The sequence below is a fragment of the Musca vetustissima genome, unplaced genomic scaffold, assembly GCF_032173495.1.
Source record: "Musca vetustissima isolate MV318-11 ecotype Yass unplaced genomic scaffold, APGP_CSIRO_Mvet_v1 utg9837, whole genome shotgun sequence".
NCBI lineage: Eukaryota > Metazoa > Arthropoda > Insecta > Diptera > Muscidae > Musca > Musca vetustissima.
The window spans coordinates 3,012-30,574 of record NW_026881546.1 but is presented as its reverse complement, the minus strand read 5'-3'; the positions used below and the strand labels follow the sequence as shown (position 1 = coordinate 30,574).

General features: G+C 32.4%; 1 protein-coding gene across 1 annotated transcript; it reads right to left on the bottom strand.

The window, feature by feature from the left end:
- Nucleotides 1-535: 535 nt before the first annotated feature.
- LOC133327470 (protein turtle-like) lies at nt 536-27,187 on the bottom strand (the record flags this gene model as incomplete). The annotated part of the gene is made up of 3 exons (XM_061535988.1): nt 27,172-27,187; nt 26,296-26,402; nt 536-818 (listed from the first exon to the last, which is right to left on the bottom strand). Coding segments are annotated over exons 1-3 (406 nt in total), but the record flags the coding sequence as incomplete, so codon positions are not given.
- Between the last annotated feature and the right edge of the window lie 376 nt (nt 27,188-27,563).

The window sequence follows — 27,563 nt, the reverse complement described above, 5'->3', positions numbered from 1 at the left end:
GTCTGAGATGAGCTGACGGAGTTTTTATAGAAGAACTGAAGACAAATATTTATTTCTAGACATACTGAGGTATAAAGAGAAGACTGCTTTTATAAAAGACTAGACGATCTGAGGACCAGACATCATGTAAAAAACGATCCAAAACACAAAGTCTTAAATGTGAAAATGAAATATAACTGAACCCATGTGTTGGAAACACCAACACAATTGGATGTAGTCTTTCCGAATGTATTTTAGAGAAGGGTCGTTTTGAAAGTTATTTATTTAAAAAGTCTCAATTTTGTTAAAACAAAAGTTTGAAATATTATTTAGGCTTATTACAGACTCTAAACAATAAATGCCTTCCATTATACATCTGAAGGTTTTTTAGAAGCACTTAAAATCGAATTTTGCCTTAAGAAGTTTTAAAATTAAAATACGAGTTTATGCTGTCGTTTTTTTTTTAACCTACTTTCGTATCTTATTTCTCATAGAAATTATTTCTAATTATAAATTTAAAAAGATTAATTAATATACAAATTGCCATTCTACTTACCTAAATTAACATATATTATATCGTCTGGTGTTACACTAAAACGGGGCGGTGCATGTACATCTAAATGGAACCATGTACCGTTCTTATGCTGTTTCGGATCACGATTTAAAAATACAACTTTACACTCGTACCAGCCTTGATCCGATTCTTTGATGTTGGTCAAATTAAGTGAAGCCGAACCGAACGGTGAGTCCGGTGCCACACGTGAGACGCGTCCCTTATAGCCGTCTTCAATGTGTTCGGGATAGCTTTCATACCATATATAGATGGGTAGATCGGAACCCTATTTATTGTACACCAGCAAACGGCACGAAATTGAGTGCCCGTAGAATAAAACAAAAGAAGAAGGTAAGGGGTGAAACAAAAAATGAAAAAAGAAATAAAATTAATTAATTTTCATTTGAATATGCCAAAAATGCATTTATGTTTTCATATATAAAATTTGTATGATTAAAAAAAATAGAAATGAAGAAATAATTATGTCATAATTGTTTGTATGTTGCTGATTTTTGTGAAATGTTGTTTCAATTTGTATGAATTATAAAAAAAATGATGATTTGACGTTAAATGACAACAACAACGACGACGAATATACAACGAATATAATAATCACTAATTACTTAAATGATGTTTTTGATTTTGTTTTGATGGATTTTTTGTTGTTGGTTTTTGTTATCAAAAATGTGATGTTGACAGACCAAAAAAGAAAAATTAATAATAATAATAATTATAATGTTTGTTTTTATGTTTATGAATATTAGATATATGTTGTGAGCATATAGTATATTGGTTTGCTGTGTTGTTCTCTGTGGATATTAGTTGAAAAGTTAGTTAAATATTTTTCAAAAATTTTGTTAAATAATTGCTAAACACAAAAAAACAAAATACATTTGTATACAGAAATTAAAATATCAATGCAAACATTTTTACAATGGCTAATAGGGGTGGCGGGTGGACATTATATGTGTGTGTGAATGTGTAGAATAGCATTCTAATAAATTAGGGGGAGAATTGTATACTACACTATGCTACAAATGTACAAAAATATATACAAGTGAATGATTTATAAATTTCAATAATAATAAATTTGATTTACACAAACTTTTTGAGGTGATTCTATGCTTTCAATGTGAGGTTTTCTATAAATGACAAATATTCCAGAGCAGTATAAAAATTATCAATATTTGATAAGGACCGTAAGCCCAATTGCCCTATATCTACATCTCATATTTAAATAAATAGTTTCAATATAAAAATGTCATCTAAAGAACATGCATATATGATATTTTTACGGCTAGAGGACTGTTTAGATCATTTTTGTAAATAGAATATCACATAAAGAACTTCCACAGTATTTCAAAGGTATTCTGAAGCAGTCAGTTGTTTTGTTTTTAAAGAATTGAAGGACTTTTTGAAAATAAACTGAAGGACTTTTCACAAGCTAAATGTATATGATGTGAGCGCCAGCGGTTTTTTACAAACGTGCTACTTTCTCCAAAGCCTGTGTAGACTGCCTGGAGGAAGATAAAGACGATCTGAAGAGAGTCTTTATGGGCGGACTTAAAGAAGAATTTATAGGCGGACTAACAGGAGTCTTTATAGATTTGCGGAAGGAAGGCGTCGTATTTAAAAAAGAGCAGATGGTAGTGTTTAGAGACGTAGTCAATAGAAAAAGAGAGTTGAAGGCATGTGGTCCTTTGTATAAACATTTATTAGCAGTATTTGTAGATGAACTGGAGGGAGAATTTATAGAGGAAGAAAATCTTTATAGTCGAGGAGAAGGCAGCCTTCATAGATATACGGGCTGAAAAAAGTCCTTATAGGCGAGTTGAATAGACGGGCTGTTTGGAGTCTTTATAAAAGTATAGAAGCCTAAGAGTCTCTGTAGACGATCTATAGACGAGCTGAAGGGAGTCTCTGTAGACGATCTATAGACGAGCTGAAGGTAGTCTCTATAGACGAGCTGAAGGGAGTCTCTATGCAAGGTAAAAGTACTGAAAGGAGCCATTATATTTGTGAAGAAGGTCTGACAGATCTGTGTTGTATATTTTAAATTCAGGATGTCTTTATATAAGATAGAGGGGACGGGGATATATTTAGTCAACTTGATTCCCTTTATAGACAAGCAGATTTGTGACTTTATAGTCGTACTAAATGGCCTGGAGGCCATAGTAGATTATTTCAAATTCAGGGCATTTTAAGTCTGGATCAAAGTGTTTTTAATAAAAATTTTCCAAAGGATTATTTAGGACTTCGATAAATTGCCGAGTTTTTAGATTTTTTGTACAATTTGATTATCTTCAACCCCGCACATTTCTGAGAACAAATTTTTCTCCTAAATTCACTGATATCTTGGATTTTTTTTTTTTGTTTTAAGACTTGCAGAACACCATCAAAATAACCTCTAAATAAGACACAGCTTTCGAAGTATTTCTACACAAATGATGCTCTCTAGTGTATATTGTCTATAAGTATAGAAGCCTATTTTAAGTATTGTCTATAGAATGTTTACCTTCAGTTCCAAATACTTCTGAGCAAAATGCTTCCTCTCAGCTTCTTCAAGGCGATTCAATGGGCAACGGATCGGATCGTGAAATTATATTGAATTTTTTTTCAGGCAGATTTTATAATTCACTCATCAACAGAAATTCAAAATTGTTGCCATAATTGATTCGATATTTTCTTAATATTTCAGAATTCGTTTTGAGATTATTGATATCGGCTGGAAAAAGTGCCTAAAATCTTCAAAATATGAAATGTGCATGAGGGCATTATATGAGGACTGTAGTTTGAAACTGGACTCATGTTGTTTGGATCTCCAGTTCATTGGGAGGACTTTTATAGAAAGAATTGTTTTCTGATGACTGATATAATTGTAAGTCCTTCAGAAAGTGGATACCTTTAAGGTCGCCTTAAAAATTGTTTCATATATAGGAAATTTTTTGAAAATATGGTGTAGTTAGCACTAGATTGCCGAAGGCAGTCATTTTGACCGTTTTTCAATTTCAAGTACAAAAACAATTGTGTATATTATGACCCAGCTTTTTGAAATTTGGTGATTTTTTGTACCACATAGAACTACGTTTATTAATCATAGTAGCTGCTTCCTCCCCTCTTTCAATCCCCGTATTCACATGTGCTATACCTATATTGCCTAAAAGCGGTAATTTTGACCTTTTGTGAAATATAAAATATTCAAACTACTTTTATTATTGTATAAAGTAAATTTCTTATATGACCAGGTCATTACAACAACATCGAAACCCGTTTGCTACTCTAGAAACACAAACGAACATACAAATCGGGAAAAATAAATGTTATATTTCCATTCGATTTCACTCTTAGAGTAAAGACTTCCTCTTTTCGAACATTTAGTCCGCGCTCTTATTTTTTAAAAGGGGAAACTCGAGAGCCCTACCACCGAAAACAAATAACAGCAAGGTTTTGTATGATTGTAAATAATGTAAAAAATATTAAAAAATAAGTTTATAAAAATTTCTTTACATAATAAAAATTCTTTCAGAATGAGGTCATTTTTACCGATTTTAGGCAATATAGGTATTTACAAAATTCCCGTCTTTCTAGTGTTAAAGTACATTCTCTGCTTCTTTAGATTTTTCAGTATAATAAATATGTTCTATAACATACATAAGACTTCTATAAATACCATACATTGTAATGAGTCCCCTACAAATATACATGCATTATATATTGCTTAAAATTTTGTAGCGCAGTGTGTTTATATTTATAATTATTTAAACAAATATAGTTCTTCAAAAATCATTCAGTTAAACAAAGAGAAAACAAAATTTAGTTTAGGTATTAATTTGAATAAAACAATAAACATATTTATATTTTTTCAATATCCTTTCTATAAATATTGTGTGAGTGTTCAATAGCTTTATAAATATTTCAAATATTAATGGCAAAATCTATAAAATTTAGAAAATGAAAAAAAATGTGGAAAATATATAATTAATTGCATGCGTAATTTAAAATATACACATCTATATAGACTAATGAAGGGGAAACATATATTGTACAAAATTATAACATCGATTTCTAAATAAATGTTAACTACAATGAGATAAATAAGTTCTGGTTGCGAATATATTTTCATAAAAATCAGTTGCAAATATTTTCTAACTATTTATTGAATAAAATCGTTTACATATTTATCGGAAGACAAAAACATTGTTTTGAGTACTTAGATGAAGGCAGGCAATTATATTTGGAGTAAAATCAAATGAACACCGTTCAAAGTAAAAAACAATTTTTAAGAACTTAAAGTAGGCGTAGGCTTCACTTAGGGCCCTTAATGTGTTAAAGCGCTAAATGGAAGGGGAACTAAAAAATACTTATGTGATTGACTCAAATATGCGTAGATTTTTAAAAATATTTTTTAAAGGTCTCAATTAGGAAAAGATTTTTTGAAGGCTTAGATAGACGTCGACTTTTTTAAACATATTAATTTTTAAGGCAAAGATTTTTTAAAACAAATATTTTTAAGGCTTTATATTGGCTTTTTATACCCTTCACCACACTGTGGTACAGGGTATTATGTCTTTGTACATATGTTTGTAGGGTTCCTTTTTAAAATATGCATAGAATCACTTTCTGAGTGGATTTATGCATGTCCGTCTGTCCGTCCGTCTGTCCATGTTAAATTGTAAATGAAGTACAGAATTGGATTAAATTTGGCACAGCTCATTTATTTCGCCCAAGGACGAACTCTATTTAAATTGGGAAAAATCGGTTCAGATTTAGATATAGCTCCCATATATATTTTCGTCCGATTTAAGGTAAATGGTGCACCAAAGTCCCTGTATATCTATCGATTGGCACGAAATTTGGCATAGCGCAATGAACTAGGTCTAGAATGATATGTGTTAAGTTTCCTGAAAATCGGTCCAGATTTAGATATAGCTCCCATATATATTTTGGTTCGATTTAATGTAAATGGTGTACCAAATTCCCTATATATCTTACGATTTGCACGAAATTTGGCATAGTGTAATGAATTACGTCTAGGATTGTGTGTGTTAAGTTTCCTGAAAATCGGTCCAGATTTAGATATAGCTCCCATATATATTTTCGTCCGATTTAATGTAAATGGTGCACCAAAGTCCCTACATATCTTTCGATTTGTACGAAATTTGCTACAGCATACTATATTAGGTGTAGAATGATGTGTGCCAAATTTCCTGAAAATCGGTTCTGATTTAGATATAGCACGAAATCGGTTCAGATTTAGATAAAACTCCCATATATATTTTCGTCCGATTTAATTTAAATGGTGTACCAAAGTCCTTATACATCATTCGATTTCGACACGAAATTTGGCACAGCGTGCTGAATTAGGTATAAGTATACTAAGTATTGTAAGAATCGGTTCCGATTTAGATATAGCTCCCATATATAGTTTCGTCCGATTTTAAGTAAATGTGTCACCAAAGACCCAAATGTAGGCTGATTAACACAAAATTTTGCGCAACGAACTGAAGTTAATATAACCTGGCGTGTGGAAAGTTTTGAAATCGGTACAGATTTGGATAGAGCTAGTGTATTTTCTCCCAATTTTAAGTACATGACGCACTAAGAACTCAAAATGTGACCGATATGCACAAAACATACTGAAATTAGTATAACTTAACCTGTGACAAGTCCCATTGAAAGAAAATTAAAAATTTAGTATAGGTTTCAGAATGACATATCTATGGATCTTCTGTTAGAATTCATCTGTTGAATATACCCAAAGTGGTGAAGGGTATCATATAGTCGGCCCCGTCCGACTTTACTACTTTCCTTACTGTTTTTTTTTAAAGAGCTACAATAATTAAAAATATTTCTAAGGCCGGAGTTAATAAAAATAATTTATGCAGGCCGTAGGGAGGTGTAGATTTTTTTAAATAAGTATTGAAAGCCTTTTAAGGGCCTTAGAGAGGCGTACATTTTTTAAAAATAATTTTGAAATGCCTTACATAGGTAAAGTTTTTATTTAAAAAAATATATTTTTTGAAGGCTTCAAATAGGCATAGAAAATAAAAAAAAATGAGAAGTCCTTTGATAAACGTATTTTCCTATAAATAATTTTTCTAGGCCATAGATGGGCACAGATTTGTTTAGAAAATAGACGTAATTTTTAGACGTAATTTAAAAAAAAAAACAATATTTCAAGGCTTTAGATAGGCGTATATTTATTTACAAATATTTTTTAAATGCCTTAAATAGAGAAATATTAAATTAGTACATTTTTTTAAAATACTTTTTAAAAGCCTCAAATAGATAGGCTTAGATTTTTTACAAATATTTGGTCTTAGGTAGGCATAGTTTTTATAAATAATATTTCTATACCCTTCACCACACTGTGGTACAGGGTATTATGTCTTTGTGCATATGTATGTAACAGGCAAAAATAATCGAGATAGACCCATGGTTAATTTTGAGAATATCCATAGAATCACTTTCTGAGTCGATTTATGCATGTCCGTCCGTCTGTCTGTCCGTCCGTCAGTCCGTCCATGTTAAATTGTAAACAAAGTACATGTCGCATTTATGATTCGAATTGCATTAAATTTGGCACAGCTCATTTATTTGGCTCAAGGACGAACCCTATTTAAATTGGGAAAAATGGGTTCAGATTTAGATATTGCTCCCATATATATTTTCGACCGATTTGAAGTAAATGGCACACCAAAGTCCCTAAATAACTTTCGATTTGCACGAAACTTGGCACAGCCTACTGATTTCAGCTTAGAATAATGTGTGCTAAGTTTCGCGAAAATCGGTTCAGATTTAGATATAGCTCCCATATATATTTTCGTCCGATTTGAAGTAAATGGCACACCAAAGTCCCTAAATAACTTATATTTTCGTCCGATTTTAGGTAAATAGTGCACCATAGCTCTACATGTCTTTCGATTTGCATGAAATTTGGAACAGCGTACTGAATTAAGTCTAGATATATGTGTGTTTAATTTCGTGAAAATCGGCTCAGATTTAGATATAGCTCCCATATATATGCGTCCGATTTTATGTAAATGGTACACAAATGTCCCTATATATCCTTCGATTTGCACGAAATTTGAATTTATAAGTAAATTAAATACTGAAAATGTGGCAGAATGCACAAAACATACTGTAATAAGTGTAACCTAACATGTGACAAGTTTCGATGTAATTGGGGTAATTTTCGATATTTCGCTTTAAATCTATTTATATAATTTTGTCCCATTGTATGAAGCAACTCTATATCTGACCAAAATTTTGTATAGATTGCAGAATGATATATTTAATTTCATGTTAATGGACCTTCAAAAATGCTACGTCTGTTAAGATTCTCTCGGTTGAATATACCTAAAGTGGTGAAGAGTATCATATAGTCGGCCCCGTCCGACTTTACTACTTTCCTTACTGGTTAAATTTATTTTTTAGACCTCAAATAGGCGTATATTAAAAAAAATGTAGTCCTCAAAAAAGCGTAGATTTTCTAAATATTTTTTGAAGGCCTTAAAAGCCAAATATTTTTTGAAGGCCGCCTCAATGACCAAATGTTTTTCTTTTAATATTTTCTGAAGGCCTCAAAAAGGGCGTAGATTTTATTAAAAATAAATAAATAAATAAATTGGTTTTCTAAGGACTACAAGTTTGTTTTTTTTTATAAATATTTCCTCTACTATAATTTCAATAACTATTCCTGTGAACGTTTTTATGCATTCCTGCTAAAGTTTTCATAAGCCATTAAAAACATGAGGGCAATTAAATTGTCATTACGTAAACTTTATCATGTCACGACGGTGCGCCAGCAACAACAGCCACTTAGCCAACGTCATGATTGAGCAAAAAATGCATCATTATGCACAATTAAGAACACAAAGGGGCGTATGCACAGGAAAACAATTGGAAATGTGCGTCGCGGTGTGTCATAGTCTTAATTGTCGTGGAGAAACAGAACAGAAAATAAGTTCGCTAAGAATTTACTTATAAGAAAATTGCCATCATTAATGAAATAATAATTAGTAATCAGTTATTAAGATGGTAGTGCAGTTTTTTGCAGTAATATTGACATTTGTATGAGGTGAGTCGTCATAAATCATTGTAAGGAGACGTATTTATAATTAATTGGAGTTTTTGGAAAAAATATAAAAATATGGAATAATTAAAAATAAAGATTGTCATCATATATGACACCTTTTTTATAATAGTTGTTAATTAATTACTTTTTTTATTAATTGAAACGTTCATCAAAATGGGATATTTGATACCAATACTTGGCCTGTTTCAGAACCTTCAAGAATCTTCTATCAATCAAAATTGTTTCTGATCTTCCTTATATACATTCGAAAAGTTTTCCCACTATTTGAGTAGGGTAACAGAACATCCGTCTACTTTTAATAAATATTTTTAATTAGTTTTAAATATTGATTTATTTTTTTACTCTGTCTCTCTCTCTCACCCAAATATCTATTAAACATTTCAAATTGTGTATAATTTCAGTTTAATCCAACCCTGCGGTTATCTAAATTTTTTAACAAAAAAAACTTTTTCAATTATTTATTGACGTAGATAACTCTGACAGGCAAAGAGGGATAGAGCCAAAGACACCTACACACAATAGAAAAAGGTCAATGAAAAGTTAATTTCAACAACTTTTTTGTAGAATAAATTGACCCAAAACATAGTTGTTAATTTAGTGAATAAAAATTTGGAGTTGATTAGATTTCAATTTGGTTTTTATTTTTCCACGAAAGTATTGTGGTTATTGAACTTTTTTCAGTTTAGAGCGTTGTTTTTTTGTTGCCGTGGTCAATTAATGAAGTTACGAATCTAATTAGGAGTTATTTAAATTAAAAATATTTTCTAGTGGTAAGATGTTCGGAATATATATGTTTATATTCAGGTAATTGAAGGATGTGGATATATAAAACAAAAACATTTGAATATATGAAATAAATGGACCTTTGTATTATTTAATTTTTTCAAATTATGTACGGCAGGGGTTTTAAAATATTTTTAATGGACTTAGGAAAGCGCAGATTTTTTTAAATCAAGTTTTGAAGGCCATATTTTTAAAAAATTCAAGGTTATTATAGATATACATCGATTTTTTCAAAATAATTTTTGAAGGTCTGAGAAAGGCGTAATTTTTTTTTAAAATAATTATTGAAGGTCTTACAAAGGCGTAGATTTATGAAAAATAATTTTTTCTAGGCCTTAGATAGGCGTACATTTTGTAAAATTGATTTTTCAGATCCTTGGACAGGCGTAGATTTTTTAAAAATAATTTTTTCTAGGCCTTTGATAGACGTACATTTTGTAAAATTGATTTTTCAGAGTCTTGGACAGGCGTAGATTTTTTAAAATTGATTTTTCAGAGCCTTGGACAGGCGTAGATTTTTTAAAATTGATTTTTCAGAGCCTTGGACAGGCGTAGATTTTTTAAAATTGATTTTTCAGAGCCTTGGATAGGCGAAGATTTTTATACTCTACATAACTATGTTGTCAGGATATTATAGCTTTGTGCAGCCCCAAAAATTTGTAACGCCGCGAAATATTGGTCCTAGACCCACCTTTTTACCTATCGTCATATCTCGACTAGCTGAGTTGATCTAGACATGTGTGTCCGTCCGTCTGTCCATTATAATTTGTAAACACGATACAGGCCACAGTTATGGGCCAATCTTCACGAAATTTTGCATGTAGGATGGGTTGTGGTCAATGAAGACCCCTATTGTTTTTGGCAAAGATCGGTTAATATTTAGGGGATGAAATGGACCAAATACTTAATTTTTGACGGGTTTTCTGGGCTCTCCAGATGCCGCAGTTATGGTCCGAACATCGTGAAATTTTACATGGAGAGGGCGGTCGGGCCAGAGAATAGCGGGTCATGTGGACTAATGCTTTTGTGTGAAAAATCACAACATTTGTATTCTATGGCGTATATATTTACTCCTGAAGGACATAGACCCAAGAAATTGATAGTATATCTAAGAGGAGTGGTAGGCCTTTAAATTGATACCAACTATATTGTTGTATGCGATCGGATGTGCAAGTTAAATATTTACAGGTGCTTACGTACTCAGATATTATTTAGTAACCCACTACCACACTGTAGGGCGAAAATATAGCGCTGAGAACTTTAAAATTGTTCATGAGGTTCCCGTCATGGTCAAGGACAACGCCTATAATTTTCGACGATGATCAGATAATAATTTTCGGATGAAGTGGACATATTTTTCTGTGTTTTTTTTTCTTCTAGTCGATCTATAGGCCACAATTATAAGCCGAACATTAGAACACAGCCCACGGTGAAGAGAATATAGACAAGTAGTTAGATGAACTGTACTGAATATTAGTAATATTCGGAAAATATGTCAGTGTAAGGAAGAGGTGCTGTTGGCCTCTTATCGGGAAAGAGGGTGCAACTCTAACGAACTGTTGCTCAGGCTCGGAATAAAACTTCGCAGTAAGTTAGAGTTCCATGATAGTTGTGAAGGATATCGTATGGTCGGCCCCGTCCGACTATACTGTTCCGCTCACTGGTTTTAAATGTCTTATCGTTGATTTTGAAGAAATGTGATCCAATTTGCACTTTAAAAGGCCACAAAAACTATATTGTACCCCCTATTAAAAAAATAATAATAATAATATTAAAAAAATAATTAAACAATAAGTGTGGGCAAGGTATCCATTAAAAATCATTCCCCACTGCTAGAGGGGGCAAAAATCTCCAAACAATTCTAAGCCAAATGGAAAAGTTTTGACGTTTGTGTTTTTTTTTTCTTCTCCCGGTCTGTTTGGATAAAAAAACGTTGTCCTAAGTGCGAAAAATACAAAAACAAAAAAACCACAGATTACCAGATTATAGGTGGAGATAAGGCATTACGAAAAATAGAATAGTTAATGGCAGGCTGGGTGGGGGCTACAAATAAATGAAAAACCAAACCATAAATGCCACACAGGAACAAAAACGCACACACATACACATTCGCTGTACCACAAAAACACACATATGGCAACTGAGACATGTGTGAAAGTTGAGTATGACAAACAAAATGAAAAAAAGCAAAAAACAAAAACCAAAAAAAAAACTTTATCAAATAAATAAATTAGAGGATAATGCAACATAATCCTTTTAATTTTGGTTGGGATATTAAATTGTATTTATAATAGTTGGGTGGATTTTGTCCTTTCTTTGTCGTGGTGTTGGTGGCACACAAAACCAGCGTACCTCATAAATGTAGGTGTACATGTAAGAGAGTAACGCTGGGTGCTTGTGTATGTGTTTTGAAATTCTGTAATTGCGTTTGTTTGAGTTAAAGCTCTTATCGTTGATAAACATACATAAGGATATCCCCACACATACACATACACTACAATATATAATTTAACGGGAAATGGCATAAAAAAGTCAACATATGTATTTATTACATACATATACTATATGTTGACTTTCAGTTTGTGTGAATTATGTCCATATTGTACTCCCATAAAAAGCATTAGTGTGTGTGTGGATGTGTGTTTACTTGGCCATAAAAAGTTAACTAACATCGAAAGCTTTCTCACTCCACCTTCATCTCACATACCACATGATTTTGCGGTTTAACAAGGTGTGAGCATTCATTTTTTCTGTTTGTTTTTTCCTTTGCTGATTAAAAATAAAATTAAAAAAGTTTTCTTTCACACAGAAAAAATACTTAATTCATTAGACTTTTTGTTGGTAGTGTTGTTGCTGCTGTTGGCTGGCAAACGTAACTTGGTACCTTGTCCAGGTTATCCCATTGTTTGTTATCCCTTTCACTAAGTTGTTTACTCATTTCATTTAATATAATTTTTTGTGTTACTCCTTTTGTTTTTGTTATACAGCAAAGGTGTCATGTGGTTTTTCTAATTTATGCGTTTATCTTATGTTAAAATTAATGACATTAATTAAAACAAACCAGCGGGAGTGTGGTTATTGTTTGAGGTAAGGGACTCGAGGTAATATAGGCAAATTTATAGGTACACTGTTTTTGGAAGTTTTTATGGATAACACCTACTGAAATTTATGTGTGTGTGTGAGTGAAAAAATGGATATGTGAAAAGTCTTATCAAATAATAATCTTTTAATCCACATTTTCAACATATGACAGTTAATAATTATTCCCATATGTAATAAATTGTAATATTATAGAAGCGACACTTTGTGATCATAGGTCCATAACTACCGACCGTATATTAATTAATCTATATATATAAAAGAGTTGCGTTATAAGTGACTGACTGATCATCAACGCCCAGACGAAACTGCTAAAGCTAGAAATTTGAAATTTGGTATGTAGGTAGGGTTTGGTGAGTTGGCGTGTGATAAGGCGGGGTTTTTGGAAATTCGTACTAAAAGGTACTAAAAAGTACTAAAACCTGTATTACACGGGAATGGTTAGATGTAGAACTTTGAAATTTGGCACGAAGCTTTGTCTATGACGAGCGGACTTGAATGTGTGAACAAATTTTGGAAATTAGTACTTAGACGTACTAAAAAGTACTAAATAATGTATTTAATGGAATTGGTGGAGATGCATATCAGAAACTTTATATGTGGTTTATGCAATTTCAAATAGAATGAGGTGCAATAATATTTTTTGGAAATTAGTACTAAAATGGTTCTAAAAAGTACTAAAACTGTATTACGCGGAAACGGTTACATGTAGAACTCTGTAATTTGGTATGCAGCTTTGCATAGGATAAGCGAAGTAATATGTGTGAAAAAAATTTTGAATTTAGTACTAAAAGGTACTAAATATTATATTTGTATGGAATTGTTATATATACATATTTGAAACTTGGTATGTAGCTTAAGCTAATACAAATATAATGATTAGCAAAAATATTTTTGAAAAACAGTACTAAAATGGTACTAAAAAGTACTGAAACTGTAAAACCCCGGAAGGGTTGGAAGTAGAACTGTAAAATTTGGTGCACAGCTTTGTCCATGATAAGCGATTCAGAATGTGTGAACAAATTTAGTAACTTAGTACTAAAAGTACTAAATATTATAGAACGATGGAAAAGGTAGGGATATATATCTGAAAAATGTATGTAACTTAAGCTATTACAAACAGAATGATGGGCAAACTTATTTTTGGAAATTAATACTAAAATGTACTAAAAAGTTGTAAATATTATATTGCAATATAACCGATAGAGATACAAATGTGAAACTTCGCATATGGATTATCTATTACAAATAGAATGCTATGCATTTCATTTTTTGAAAATAAGTAATAAAGTGGTGATAAAAAGTACCAAATAATAAAATACAGTGCAACAGGTAGAAATAAGAATCTGAAATTTAGTATGTAGATTACTCTATTACAAACAGAATGTCACGCATAATTTTTTTTAAATTAGTACTAAAATTTACTAAATACTGTAGTATAATAGAACCGGAAGAAATGAAAATATGTAACGCGGTACGTAGATTTAACTATTATCAATACTATGCTAGACAGTAATATACTTTTGAAATTAGTACTAAAATGGTACAAAATATAAAATTATAATGGAAAAGATAGAAATTGAAATCTGAAATGTAGTATTAGACTATAACTAATAGAGCGACATGCTCTATAAACAAATCTTTTTCGCCAAAAAGTTTGTAAATTTTACTCACGGTACTAGCAAATACTCAATACAAAAATAGGATCCTGTTATAAATAAAATACTTAACTCTGACAATTATGACAATAATCATTTATACATATATATATTTTCAAGAATTAAGTTCTAAAATATACTAAAAAGTACAAAACATTACGGGTGGATATAGAATTTGGTGTAAGGTTTTTTCTATGAAAAAATGCTTTTCGCATTTTTGTTGGACATTTGCGCTGTACTAAATATTGTAAACGACAGAACGACTAGAGGTAGAGTCCTCAAATTTTTTATGTTTTTTTTTTCGAAAATTTGTATTAGAAAGTACAACTTTGAACTTTGGTTTAAACTTCCGATATAGTGAAAAATGGACGAGACTTCATACACAAATAAGTGAATACTAAATTGTTGGCATTTTTAAATGCAAATGTTTCTAAAATTTCTGTCGTAACAGTACTGATATTTATTTCCAATGATGTTTTAAACCATACTTTTGTAACACGTAAATAAATTTCTAAATTTCTGCAATTTTAATGGAAATCTTCCCTATAAAGGCAGGTCTCTGTATAATAAATGATCCGCTGTGCAAAATATTATATTATAAATTCGTATTATAAGGGTACACAATTACTAAAACGTACTACATAATTTACCATTAGCATGAAATTACCTAAATGACCAAAAAAAAAAAAATTAAAAAACGAACTATGTGCATTGGTCCATCGGGAGGATAGAGAAAGTAATAATAATAATCATATGTTGTACTCGATTTAGTAGAATAACGTATCAACGTATCTGTTCCAAAGAAATGCGGAGTAAAATCTGAGATTTTCTTAAAAAAAATAAGATATTGGACCTATCATTATTTGAAATAGTTCAAATTTATGGTAAATATTAAAATTGTGGCTCTTCAAAAATACTTTAAAAAATGTTGACCTTTTTTAGATCTTAACAAAAATGTTTTTAATTTTTCCCTTAAATATCAAAAATAAAAACCAGTAAGGAAAGTAGTAAAGTCGGGCTGGGCCGACTATATGATAGCCTTCACCACTTTGGGTATATTCTACATTGAACGAACTTAAATATGTGATTTTTCAAAAGGAACCATGGGTCTATATCGAACTGTTACAAACATATGCACAAAGACATAATACCCTGTACCACAGTGTGGTGAAGGGTATAATTACACAAGCCAAAATTGCGGTTTTTCTTTAAAGTGCACGTTCAAATCACTTAGAATCAGTTTATATTTATATATAAAAATATAGACGTACACAACAAATTATCTATCCAGTGGATTTTTAGGTTATTCTACTACATCGAACATTTTCTGCGAATACGGGTTTTATCCACTTTAATCCAATTATTTGGAAAATGCTCTCAGGGCCACCAAAATGTCTTAAAGAGAACCTGTAGATAGAGGTCATGTCAAATCGGGGATCGATATTGAATTTGTTTAAATATACTTTTACCTTCCAAAGCGGCACTATACTGCTGCATTGAAACCATACCAAAAGTGCATCGATATATCCCAAATCCAATATAAAACATCCAATCCAAATCGCAATCTATAATATTATATTACCGCACCTTCGTGGTTTTAACACAAGGAGGAATAACGTATTTTCAGAATAAAGGAAGAAATAACAAGAAAGCGTGAGCAAATCGAGATGTACAGGAGTAAGCATGAAATCCGGAAATTTTCCCAAGTAGTCCTCCTGTAGAGAAAAAGATGGAAACCTGATTGCAGATACAGATAATGATCTGGAAGGAGCATTTTGCAAAGATTCTGGTTTCAAAAAGTGACGTTGAATAAGATACTCAAGAACCAATAAGAGGTGACGGAGTGTATACCACCTAGCCAACATGAGGTCAGAATAGCAATCAAACGGTTGAAGAATAATAAAGCAGCAGGTGCCGATGGGCTACCGAATTATTCTAGGCCGGTGGTTAGATGTTGGTCAGTAGCACGCACCAGCTCTTTAGTACAATTTGGCTAGAGGAATGCATGCCTAATGATTGGAACCGCAGCATCCTGTGACAAGACGATATGTGCCAACTATAGAGAATTTAGTTTCCTCCGCATTCGACAGCTTTATCCTTTCAGAGTTGTTCAACGCCATAGGCTAAGCAGGATAACTTTAACTTGCAGAAGGTCAGCAGTTGAAGTCGGAAAAGACCTGTCGGAGCCCTTCAATACCGAACAAGGTGACAGTTTGTCATGTGTTTTAATTAAATTGCACTCTGTACACCAAACAGCATTATTACTCGCCTACGCCGATCTGAGTGTGGCAGTAAATAGCGAGAATACCAAGCAACACCCAAGACGTCCAGTAGACTCGGACCAACTGTAGAAGTTTAAAACTACTGCTTCGAGTTGTCAAAGATTTTATAAACCTCGGTGCTGCCATAAATAAAACGAATGGCATTATTTTGAAATTCGGAGAAGGATAATGTTGGCCAACAGATGCTACTATGGTCCAAGAAGCATGGGTACTTGCGCAAGCAGATGAGTCAGCTTTTGGAGTGTTTGGAAGAAAAAATCTAAAGATCTACGGGAAAAATCTACGTGCTGGTGTATGGATCAGTCGAATGAACCTCGATCTTGACCATCTATACACGGACATCGACATAGTCGGACGTATCGAGCTGCAGCGGCTTCGGTGGCTAGGCCATGTTGTGCGAATGGATGAGGATGCCCCGGCTCAAAAGGCATATAAAAGCGAGACTATTGATGGTTTCGGCAGAAGTGGAAGGCCACGAATTAAATGAAAAGATCAAGAGGTAGAGAACATTTCGAAACATGGTCTTTCAAATTGGAAAAACTGCGCACAAATTCCACGCGACTGGAAATATTTTAAATGTTCCACTTATAAAACAAATGTTCTGTCCCGAGCCAGCTAAATAAGTAGTATACACGTACACACCACACCTTGGAATAGGACCAATTGTTGCGTTGTTTACAGTGCCTTGTCAAAAAATGGAATAATCTCGTGAAAATTATCGTGCAATCATTTTTCACAACTTCCTATGTGAATTATCGGAAAAATATTAGTAGGGTAAATATGGACATTCGATTGAAATCAAATCAAATTACATGGTAGGGAAGATGCTCCATTCATTTCACGAAGATCGTGCAATTTGTCCTTGCATCATAGATACGAACTCTTTTTGGGAATTGTAGTCACAACCCTTGGATAAATAGCACAGCCACAATTAACAAAGTTGATATTGATTATAGGATTGCTCCTAGAGTTCACTAATAATGGTGCATGCCTACGCTACAAACACTAGCAGCGACATTGAACGATAATTTGTAACACTATTTAATTTGATACGTTTTTGTACCGCATGCCCATGTTTACCTTACTACAGTTGGGTAAAAAATAAAATGCGATAACGCAAGAACATCTGGCGTAAAAAATTTGTTCTCTCAGACAGTGTTGGTCTTCAATGGAAAGTCAACGAGTATCCATGATTAAAGTAGGTTATACTAATCATGGGTCAGAGAGTGTAAAATTGAAATAAAAAAGCAATAGACAGTGTTGGTATTCGAAGGAAAGTCAAGGAGTACAACAAAAGTTGTTCGTGGAAGATGGGCGTCAAATCAACTGGTCACCTGTGACTTCGGGGAAAACGGGTGATTTGATAAGTGTTTCCCGTGAGAAACGTAGGAGGTCAATTCTGAATGGTTTACCACAAATTCTGTATTTGAATTATTGCCGAAATTTGAGAAACAAACTAGAGAATACTGCTTAAACTACAGCCTTTTTGAGCGGGAACCTAATATCGATGACTTTTTTATACCCGTACATCAGAAAATAAACATCATCAGAAAATAAACATGCGAAAAACGCTGCCAATCCTCGAATCGCTATATCGGAGGAAGATTACCTTGAAGGTGGGATGATGTATAATAAACGGTTAATTTATTGATTTATTCTGCGAGGATTAGAAAGATTAAAATATTTTTTAGAAGATCGTACGTTAGGGAATTTAATTTTACAGGAGACAATATCAAATAATTTATTCTATAAAAAATGCTATTTTTTATTATAATACGACGTGGAAATTGTATCATAAGAAGAGGGTATTCATATCGAGCTTATATAAAAAAGTTTGTTAATATAGTTATAGGAAATAGTTTGCAGGTGAGAGATTTAAGGACAATAACAGCCTCAACCTCTTTTGTCTGCAAAAAAATTTCGTTCCTTATATAATACACATATATATATATATATATATATATATCATAAAAACATTACTTAAATATTAAAAATTTAAACAACAATACAATTAATATCAAATGACTTGCTATATAATAAACATTTTACAAATTTAATTTTTAATTTTAATTAGGTTGTTTGTTCATGCTCACACCTTTTGCATGCATAAACAATAACGTCCAGAAAAAAAACAAAATATTATGTAATAAATTAGTGGAAAAAATGACCCACCAAAACTATGCTATAAATATTTAAATATGTAACCAAAAAATAAAAATTTTGTAATTATTAATTTATATGTGTTGCCATGTGCAGTAGAAGTTTTTTTCTGTGTTTTAATTTTTAGTGTTGTATTATTTTATTATTTTTAAATAGACGGTGAAAAATTCTAAAACTGGCTCTTTTGTGGAAGGAATATTAAATTATTTTTTGATATAGAATTTAGCTAAAAAAATGTTTGTTTGCTGATATCAGCAAAACGGTTTTTGGATAATCAAAAAAGGTGGAAACGAAAGGGTTGGTGGTGGTTGAAGGGGTGCTATTGAAAATTTGTGTTTTTTCAAAAATAGAGTGAGGAGATTCAAATTAGAGGAAAGTTAAACGAAATTGAATTTTTGCTGTGTTGTGAACAAATTTTGCATACATAATTTTATTGTTTTTTTTCGGTGTTTGTCGTGATTTATTCACTGTTGATAGATTTAATTAAATTTAAATAAACAGTGTTGGCACGCACGCACACACACATATATAGTATAGAAATGAAATTTATATAACAAATTTAATTTCATTTGAGTCATTGCACCTGTGCTTTGTTATATAAAAATAATATAAATATTGGTCTAACGTTGACTAGAATCGTGTCGGTTGGTAGGATAGTTTATAGGAAAAAATATCAGTATTAACATTTTTAGTGATTTGTGTTGAATAAAATAAAAAATATATATTAAATTTTTTTCTATTTTAGTACGTGATATTTATGTGCAAAAATTTCTTTAATGTGTTCTGTTTTAATTACTGCTGTACAAGAATTGTTAATAAATTTTTAGTTTTTGTGTGTTTTTTTATTATTTATTAGTAAAGAGAGAATAATGTGGACTACAACACAAAAATTAATTTTTGTGAATTGTGTGTGTGTTCTTTTGATTGACAAATGGGGAAATATTTTTGCTTTGCAAAATTGTTCATTTGATTGGTGGATGGATTATATGCATTGTTGCGAATTCGATTCGATTAACGACTAGTCTATGATTATTTGGGTTTTTAATGGACAAAATACGAATTAAATTCTTGAATAGTTAATGGGTAGGTGGTTGGGTGGGTTGAGGTGGATTTTTTTTTTCAATGGAAATTTTTCTTCTCTCACTCTCTCTATATAATTATAAGTATAGATTAATTTCTTACATTCCTTTCTGTATTTTTAGAAAATTTTGAATAAATTATTTTGTATAAAATTTTGTTAAGCGTTTGCGGGTTTTTTCAAATATTATTTGGCATGTCTGGGGTTTTCCGAAGTGTTAAAATTAAAATAAAAATTACTAAAATAAAGAAATAATTATTTTTTGATGTTGATGTTGTATGATACTACGAGGTCAAATAATTTGACTTCCTTCAGTAGATATTTTTAATAGCAGGCCAGTGTGCCTTATATATACAGAAGACCAATAGGTGTTCTAAATATATGGAAGAAGTAAAAATTATATTTAAAAGACAAATAAGGTACTACAATATTCGGTGTTTCAGGTGTGATTTTTAACCGGAATTGGATTCTCATTGAGTAGTAAACTTTTATACCAAAAAATATGAATATTGACCCATGTTTCGGGGTAGCCCCCATGTAATGGAATCCCTATTATATGGTATTGTGGGTGTTTAAGGAACGTTTTTCAATCGAAATGGATCTAAAGTGATATTGATGAGAATTTTGGTCCATATTTTTCTATAGTCCCCACGATACTTTGAATTTTGATATCTTGACGATTTCCTAAAAGTTTTTCATCAATTAGGCTGTAATTTTATATTACTGGCTCTCTTCGTGTAGAAATTTCGCTGCCAATATGACCCCTTCCCTGCTTGGTTTTCGGTATTTTAAGGATTCCAGACACGTTTTGAATAAAATTTGTTAGAATTACATATTTTTGGGTCATATTGATCGCAAATCTTTCATACTTAACATTACTCATATCCGATACATCATAAGCTACAGAATATATTAGGTTGGGGAAAATGAATCGATCGAAGTTGACCGGCATATTAGCAGTCGTAACATCGTCCAGGAGCTAAAAATCGACCATAAAACTGTTTTAAACCATTTACGCAAAGCTGGATTGAAAAAGAAGATCCATGTTTGGGTGCAACACAAATTAACAGAAAAAAATTCGATGGTTGAATTCCCATCTGCGAAGCCGTGGCCAAACGGAATGAGATAGACCAATTTCTTAAACGAATGGTGACAGGAGGTGAGAAATAGATCACATACGAAATCTCAATGTGAAAACGATCGTGGTCATAGAGCGGTGAAGCACATAAAAAACCAGGACTAATGATCAGGAAGTTTATACTATGCATTTGATGGAAGGGTATTATTTATTATGAGTTGCTTCCAAATGGGTCAATTTCTGATCCCACTGTCAAAGCTGGACCGATTGAAAATATCAATGGACCAGAAACGGCCAACCGGAGAGGTGTCGTGTTCCACCAGGACAACGCTAGGCCACACATCGCCAGAAACTTCGGGAGCTTGGTTGGGAAGTTTTAATGCATCCGATATATAGTCCGGACTTGACACCAATCGATTATGATATTTTTCTTGCATTGCAAAATTTCTTGATTGATAAAAAATTGGTATCTACTAGAAAATCGACTAATGGAGTTTTTGCAAATAGAGAGCAGGACTTCGATGAGAGATGCATTAGGAAGTTACCTTTAAAATGGCAAAAATTTCTAGGTATTTTAATATCGACCACATGATGGAGGTTTTAAATATTTTAGGTACGACCGAACTTAATTACGTTTTTACAAGAGGTTGCAAAGAAATGATTATAATGTGCATTGCTAATGTACCCCTTCTCTTCAGCTCTCAAACGATCTCCGGATTTGATTTCATCCAAGAACTTTCATGCTATTAGCCTGATCAGATCTTCATATCATCTATAAAAATTCCTTAGATTTCACTTCGAAAGATTTCTGATGTCCAAATAAAAAAAAATACTATGAAGGTCGAGTACCTAAATGTTTGAAAAAATTGCATTATGATCTACAAATTCAGGTAATCTACTTAATCTTTCCGACAATAATGCAATTATTGTCTTTAAAATTTCTATCCTTCAGACTATCTAGTCATGAGCCTGCTTATCAAGATTTCTGGAGCTCCATTCATCTGAAAAGACACCTTAGTTTTCAGCTCAACTTGATCTTTGGTAAATCTACAAAATGCTCTGATGTTCAGATGATCTACAATGATTTGATAGCTACTAGCGGTCATATACGAGGGCTATCACATACATATGTAGGCGGGAAATGTCCAGGAATGGCTCAGGATTATCAGTTCAGGCACAGTGTCAATTTTCTACAGCACAACAACCGTTTGTGAACGTGAAGATCATCCCTCGTCATTGAGCCAGAATTAGTCACAATTCACCATACAAAGATTTAAGTTCAGCGATACACTTCTGTCGCGATAAACCACGTCGAATCTGTACAAAATATTTTCTGCCTGTTAATCTTAAGATTTCGTATACTGGTCATTCATATAGAAACTCTTCTACTCGTTTATAGATTTCTTTACTTCATCTCATCTACAAAAATTCACTGGTTATCAGATAATCTACTAAGACTCGCTGCTTTTAAGCTTATCTACATATAACTGTTCAAACCTGAGATGTATATAAAGAGAGTCTGGCCTTCATCTCCTATACAAAGGCTATATGGACTTCAGAACATTTTGATTTCATGGCCGTATTAATGTTTCAAAGAAAGCCGGGGATGGTCAATAAACTCTGGCCTTCATTTCGTCTATAAAGACATTCATGTTGTCCGCAAAAGCTTCCAATAATGCATTTTAAAGAATCCCTGGTCATTAACGCTTCTGCATAGGCCTTTAGTGTTCCTATAAGAAAATCTGCCTTTTATCTCACATGTTAAGACTTTATAATATTTAGCTCGTTTTTATATATGAACCTTCATGGCCGTCTTTTCCTTTTCTGTAGAGACTCCTTCCACCCCATATACTTGCTAAAAAAGTTACAGAATTACTGATCTGCCTTCGTATAAAATCAAAAATATATATTTTTTCCTTTTTTCCAACAAACATCAAAAAATAAATTATTTCTTTAAAATAAAAACAAATGAAAAAACAAACTGAAACAATTTAAATAAATAAATTAAGAAGAAGACTAAACTAAATACTTTTTGCATCAACTTCTCAGAACCTTTGGCTTAAGCATTTGCATTTTGTGTGTGAGTGTGTTGGTTGTCTAAAGAAATATTTCATTTATTTCTTTGTGTTTGTTTTTTTAACAGCTTTCATGTCCTGCTATTCAAAAGCCTAAATGTTTCTTGTTTATTGTTAATTTAAAGCTATCTAAAATATTTTTATAAAGTGTTGCAACATTTTATTGCAGTTTGTTTCTTAGTAAAAGAAAAAAGGAAAATAAAAACACAAACAAAGCCGTTTGAAAATAAAATTGAATTAAATTATAAACCTTAATTAGGAAGGCGTTTGTTAAATAAAACTCCTGTTCAAAGGAAGTATTGAAAAAATAAATGTTATCTTACGTGGTTTTTAATAATGTAAATAATAGTATTTTATGTAATGTTTTTGTATTTGTTTCTTATGTTGAAAATAATAATTGATTAAAACAATATTTTTTTTTAAACAACAAACATTTTTTACACAGCCAATATTTATTTTGGTTTTTATTTTATTTATTTTTTCATCTTCAAATTCAAGGCATCTAATTTTTTGTTTTCTCAACTACAACCAATTCAAAAAAGCAACATAAAATTCGGGTTTCTCTTCAAAAAATTACTCTACAACCAATTCAAGGCAAATAACTAAATATTGTTTCTGAATAACAAATAATAATTTGTCTTTATTAAATTTTTTTAAAAATAAATTCTTGTTGTTTGGTTTTCTGTTATTTCTCAAATACTCACTGCAGTATCTGGGTTAAATGAAAATTAAATGTAGGAGTTTCTTTTTTTCTTGTTGTGAAAAAGTGCATTCAAAACGTTTGTGTTCCGTTGGATTGAAGAAGGATTGTTTTTGGTTAATTCGTAGGACTTCTAAAGTGAAGGAAACATCAATATGGTTTTCATATGGGTCGTACTAGTCATTGGGAGCTTCCTGGACATAAATTTAAAATAAATGATAACCAGATAAAACAACTGAATATAGAATATTGAAATCTGGCAATATTCAGGTACATTGTATTTTTTTTTTTTGAATTCGTACACGAGGCCCGAAAACTACTAAAATATATTAAACCAGTAAGGAAAGCAGTAAAGTCGGATTGGGCCGACTATATGATACCCTTCACCACTTTGGGTATTTTCTACATATGTATTCTAACAAACGTTGCGTGTTTGTTATATCTCTATATCTGAAACGATTTCAGGGAAACTTGTCAGAGACTAATTTATATTACTTCAGTACGTTGTGTCAGTCGACCTAGCAACATCATTCTACACTTAATTCAGTACCCTATACAAAAATTCGTGCAAATCGATAGATATATAGGGACTTTGGTGAACCAATTAAATAAATTAGGACGAAAATATATATGGGAGCTACATCTAAATCTGAACCGATTTTCAAGAAACTTAGCACATGCCATTCTAAACTTAACTCAGTACGCTATACCAAATTTCGTGCAAATCGAAAGATATTTAGGGACTTTGGTGCACCATTTGCCTTTAATCGGTAAATGGGACTTTGGTGCACCATTTACCTTATATCGGACGAAAATATATATGGCAGCTATATCTAAATCTGAACCGATTTCCAGGAAACTTAGCACACATCATTATAGACCTTATTCATTATGCTGTGCCAAAATTCGTGCAAATCAAAAGATTTCCAGGGACTTTAGTGGACTATTTACATAAAATCGGGCGAAACTATATATGGGAGCTATATCCAAATCTGAACCGATTTTCAAGAAACTTTGCACACATCATTCGTGACCTTCTTCATTACGCTGTGCCAAATTTCGAGCAAATCGAAAGACATAGTGGACTTTGGTGCACTATTTACCTTAAATCGGACGAAAATATATACCGGAGCTATATCTAAATCTGAACCGATTTTTCTCAATTTCAATAGGGTTCGTCCTTGTGCCAAATAAATGAACTGTGCCAAATTTCATCCAATTCGGATCATAAATGCGACCTGTATTTTTTTACAATTAAATATGGACAGACAGACGGACGGACGGATTCTATGCATATTCTCAAAAGGAATTATGTGTCTATCTCGTTTCCTTTTGCCTGCTACAAACATATGCACAAATACACAATACCCTGTACAACAGTGTGGTGAGGGGTATACAAAGTTTACATGGTTATTGTGCGAACTCAAAAATTTGAAACGAGGCTAACAGTTCTAGTGTATGTCGGATGATGCAAAGGGTTATTTCGAAACACTGGAAACAGTGGCTCTTCGAAAAAAAAATCGGACTAAAATGAACATAAAAATGGAACCAAATCGTACTAAAGAAGAGATGTCGGAAGTAAGTCTTGAGAATGTTGGACATTAGCTGGTCTATAAATGATCCTAGCAGCTCGTTTAGAAAGACTCTCTTCAGCTCATCTATAAAGATTCCCATCAGCTAGTCTGTAAAGACTCTCTTCAGCTCGTCTATAGAGACACCCTTCAGCTCGTCTATAGATACTCCCTTCAGCTCGTCTATAGATACTCCCTTTCGCTCGTCTATAAAGACTCCCTTTCGCTCGTCTATAAAGACTCCCTTTCGCTCGTCTATAAAGACTCCCTTTCGCTCGTCTATAAAGACTCCCTTTCGCTCGTCTATAAAGACTCCCTTTCGCTCGTCTATAAAGACTCCCTTTTCGCTCGTCTATAAAGACTCCCTTTTCGCTCGTCTATAAAGACTCCCTTTCGCTCGTCTATAAAGACTCCCTTTCGCTCGTCTATAAAGACTCCCTTTCGCTCGTCTATAAAGACTCCCTTTCGCTCGTCTATAAAGACTCCCTTTCGCTCGTCTATAAAGACTCCCTTTCGCTCGTCTATAAAGACTCCCTTTCGCTCGTCTATAAAGACTCCCTTTCGCTCGTCTATAAAGACTCCCTTTCGCTCGTCTATAAAGACTCCCTTAAGAAGAATTGGACAAAATGAAGGTTGGTTCAATGGTTGAAATTGAGAAGTTTTTCGATCCAAATTTAGCCCAAATTTTTCACAAAATGGCAACACTGACTGGAAGAGTTAGTTTTTATTGGGTTTACGACAATTCGTAGTAAAAATGGGATGTCGAAAGTAAGTCGTGTGGATGGAATGCTGGACTTAAGCACCATGAGTCATATTTTTAAATTTGCCCAGGAGCACCCACTGCCCAGGAGCACCCAAGATTAAATTTTAAATTATTATTTTTTTTTGAATTATTAATTTTTGCTTTCCTTGGAACACAAACGTTTTCAGTTCTTAATTTTTTTTTCCTCGTTACACTTCATTCGTTGGTGGGTGATGGGGGGATCGCGTTGGGGGTGTTTCTTATACGTTTTTTTAGTTTGTTATATTTTATTTTGCTTTGTATGTTTTTCTTTTTTTAATATCAAAACTATTGTTTCTGTTTTTATTATGTTTTGTTCTTGTACTGACGCTTTAACAATACTAAAAAAGAGAGTTTAGAGAAGAAATATTATCTTGTGATATCGTACCGTTTCGCTCACCTTCTTGTCCCACTGTAGGACGTACGGGACTGGATGATCATTGGGAAATTCAACGTGACAATTGAAGATGACACCTTCACCGAGTATGGCTGTGATATGGACAGCATCTTCTGCAAAGAGAGAGAAAAATAATAAATATTAAAATAATTGGAGATTTTTAAGATATTATGTAATATAATAACGATTTTTAAAAAATATTTTTCAAAGCGTATATTTTTCAAAGCCTATATTTTTTCAAGCATATATATTTCAAAGCCTAAACAACGCTTAGATTTCTTAAAAAAATATTTTTCAAAGTCTAAATAAGGAGTCGATTTTTCAAAGCCTAAACAAGGAGTATATTAAAAAAATAAGACGCAATGTGTATTTCCTTTTCTATTTTTGAAATTTTCAACACAAAACAACAATTTTCACGTAGCCTTCTCATATCAACTATCCTTTCCTGGTACCTTCTCCTTCTATATATAGAAGTTCTCAACTTTCTTATTAATTCGCTATACAATTTTCCCTTCTCGTGGGCCACTTTAATCCTTGACAGCAATGTTTTGTGTCGTGTTGATGACATGTCATGGCAGCTAAGTAGTAATTGTTGTCTATGAGTGAATGTATGTGACACTATGTGTAAACGGAAGTGATAACAACACATACACGTAGATATAATAGTAGAGAACATGAACTGGAATAGAAACTACAAAATCAACAGGAATATGGTCATTTAAGACGACGGTACATTGTCGACGACAATACAGACGTCCACTTGAGCATCAAAAACTCAAATAACAACAACAACGACAACAGTAACAACTCAAGTAGCAACTTTACAACTTTAAGAGCAAACGAAAGGATCAAAGGAGACTACGACTGGCAGTTGTGTACAGTTTACACGTCGCATGTTTTTAGGTGTTTAGACGGTGTACGAAAAAAAAAACTTTGTTTGTCTAAAATATTCAACTGCATGCCGGCTCAATGTCATCGTGTATACGCCAATGATGATGGTGGTGATGGCGTCGATGATGGTCGTGTGTCAACAACACATCCACCAAAGAAATGTCTGATGTCTACACTTCCTGCAAATAACTTCTTCTATGTATTTCTTTGTAAAGTTTTTTTTTTTTCTTTTTTCGAAAGAGGAGAATCGTCAAAGAGGAAATGGAAATTATCGTATGTTACATGTCATGTCACGTTATCGTTGAAATCTCCTAACGTATTTTAGGTTTGCTTCGCAAAACAGATACTTTCCTAGTTTTATCCTGATGTGTGTATGTGTG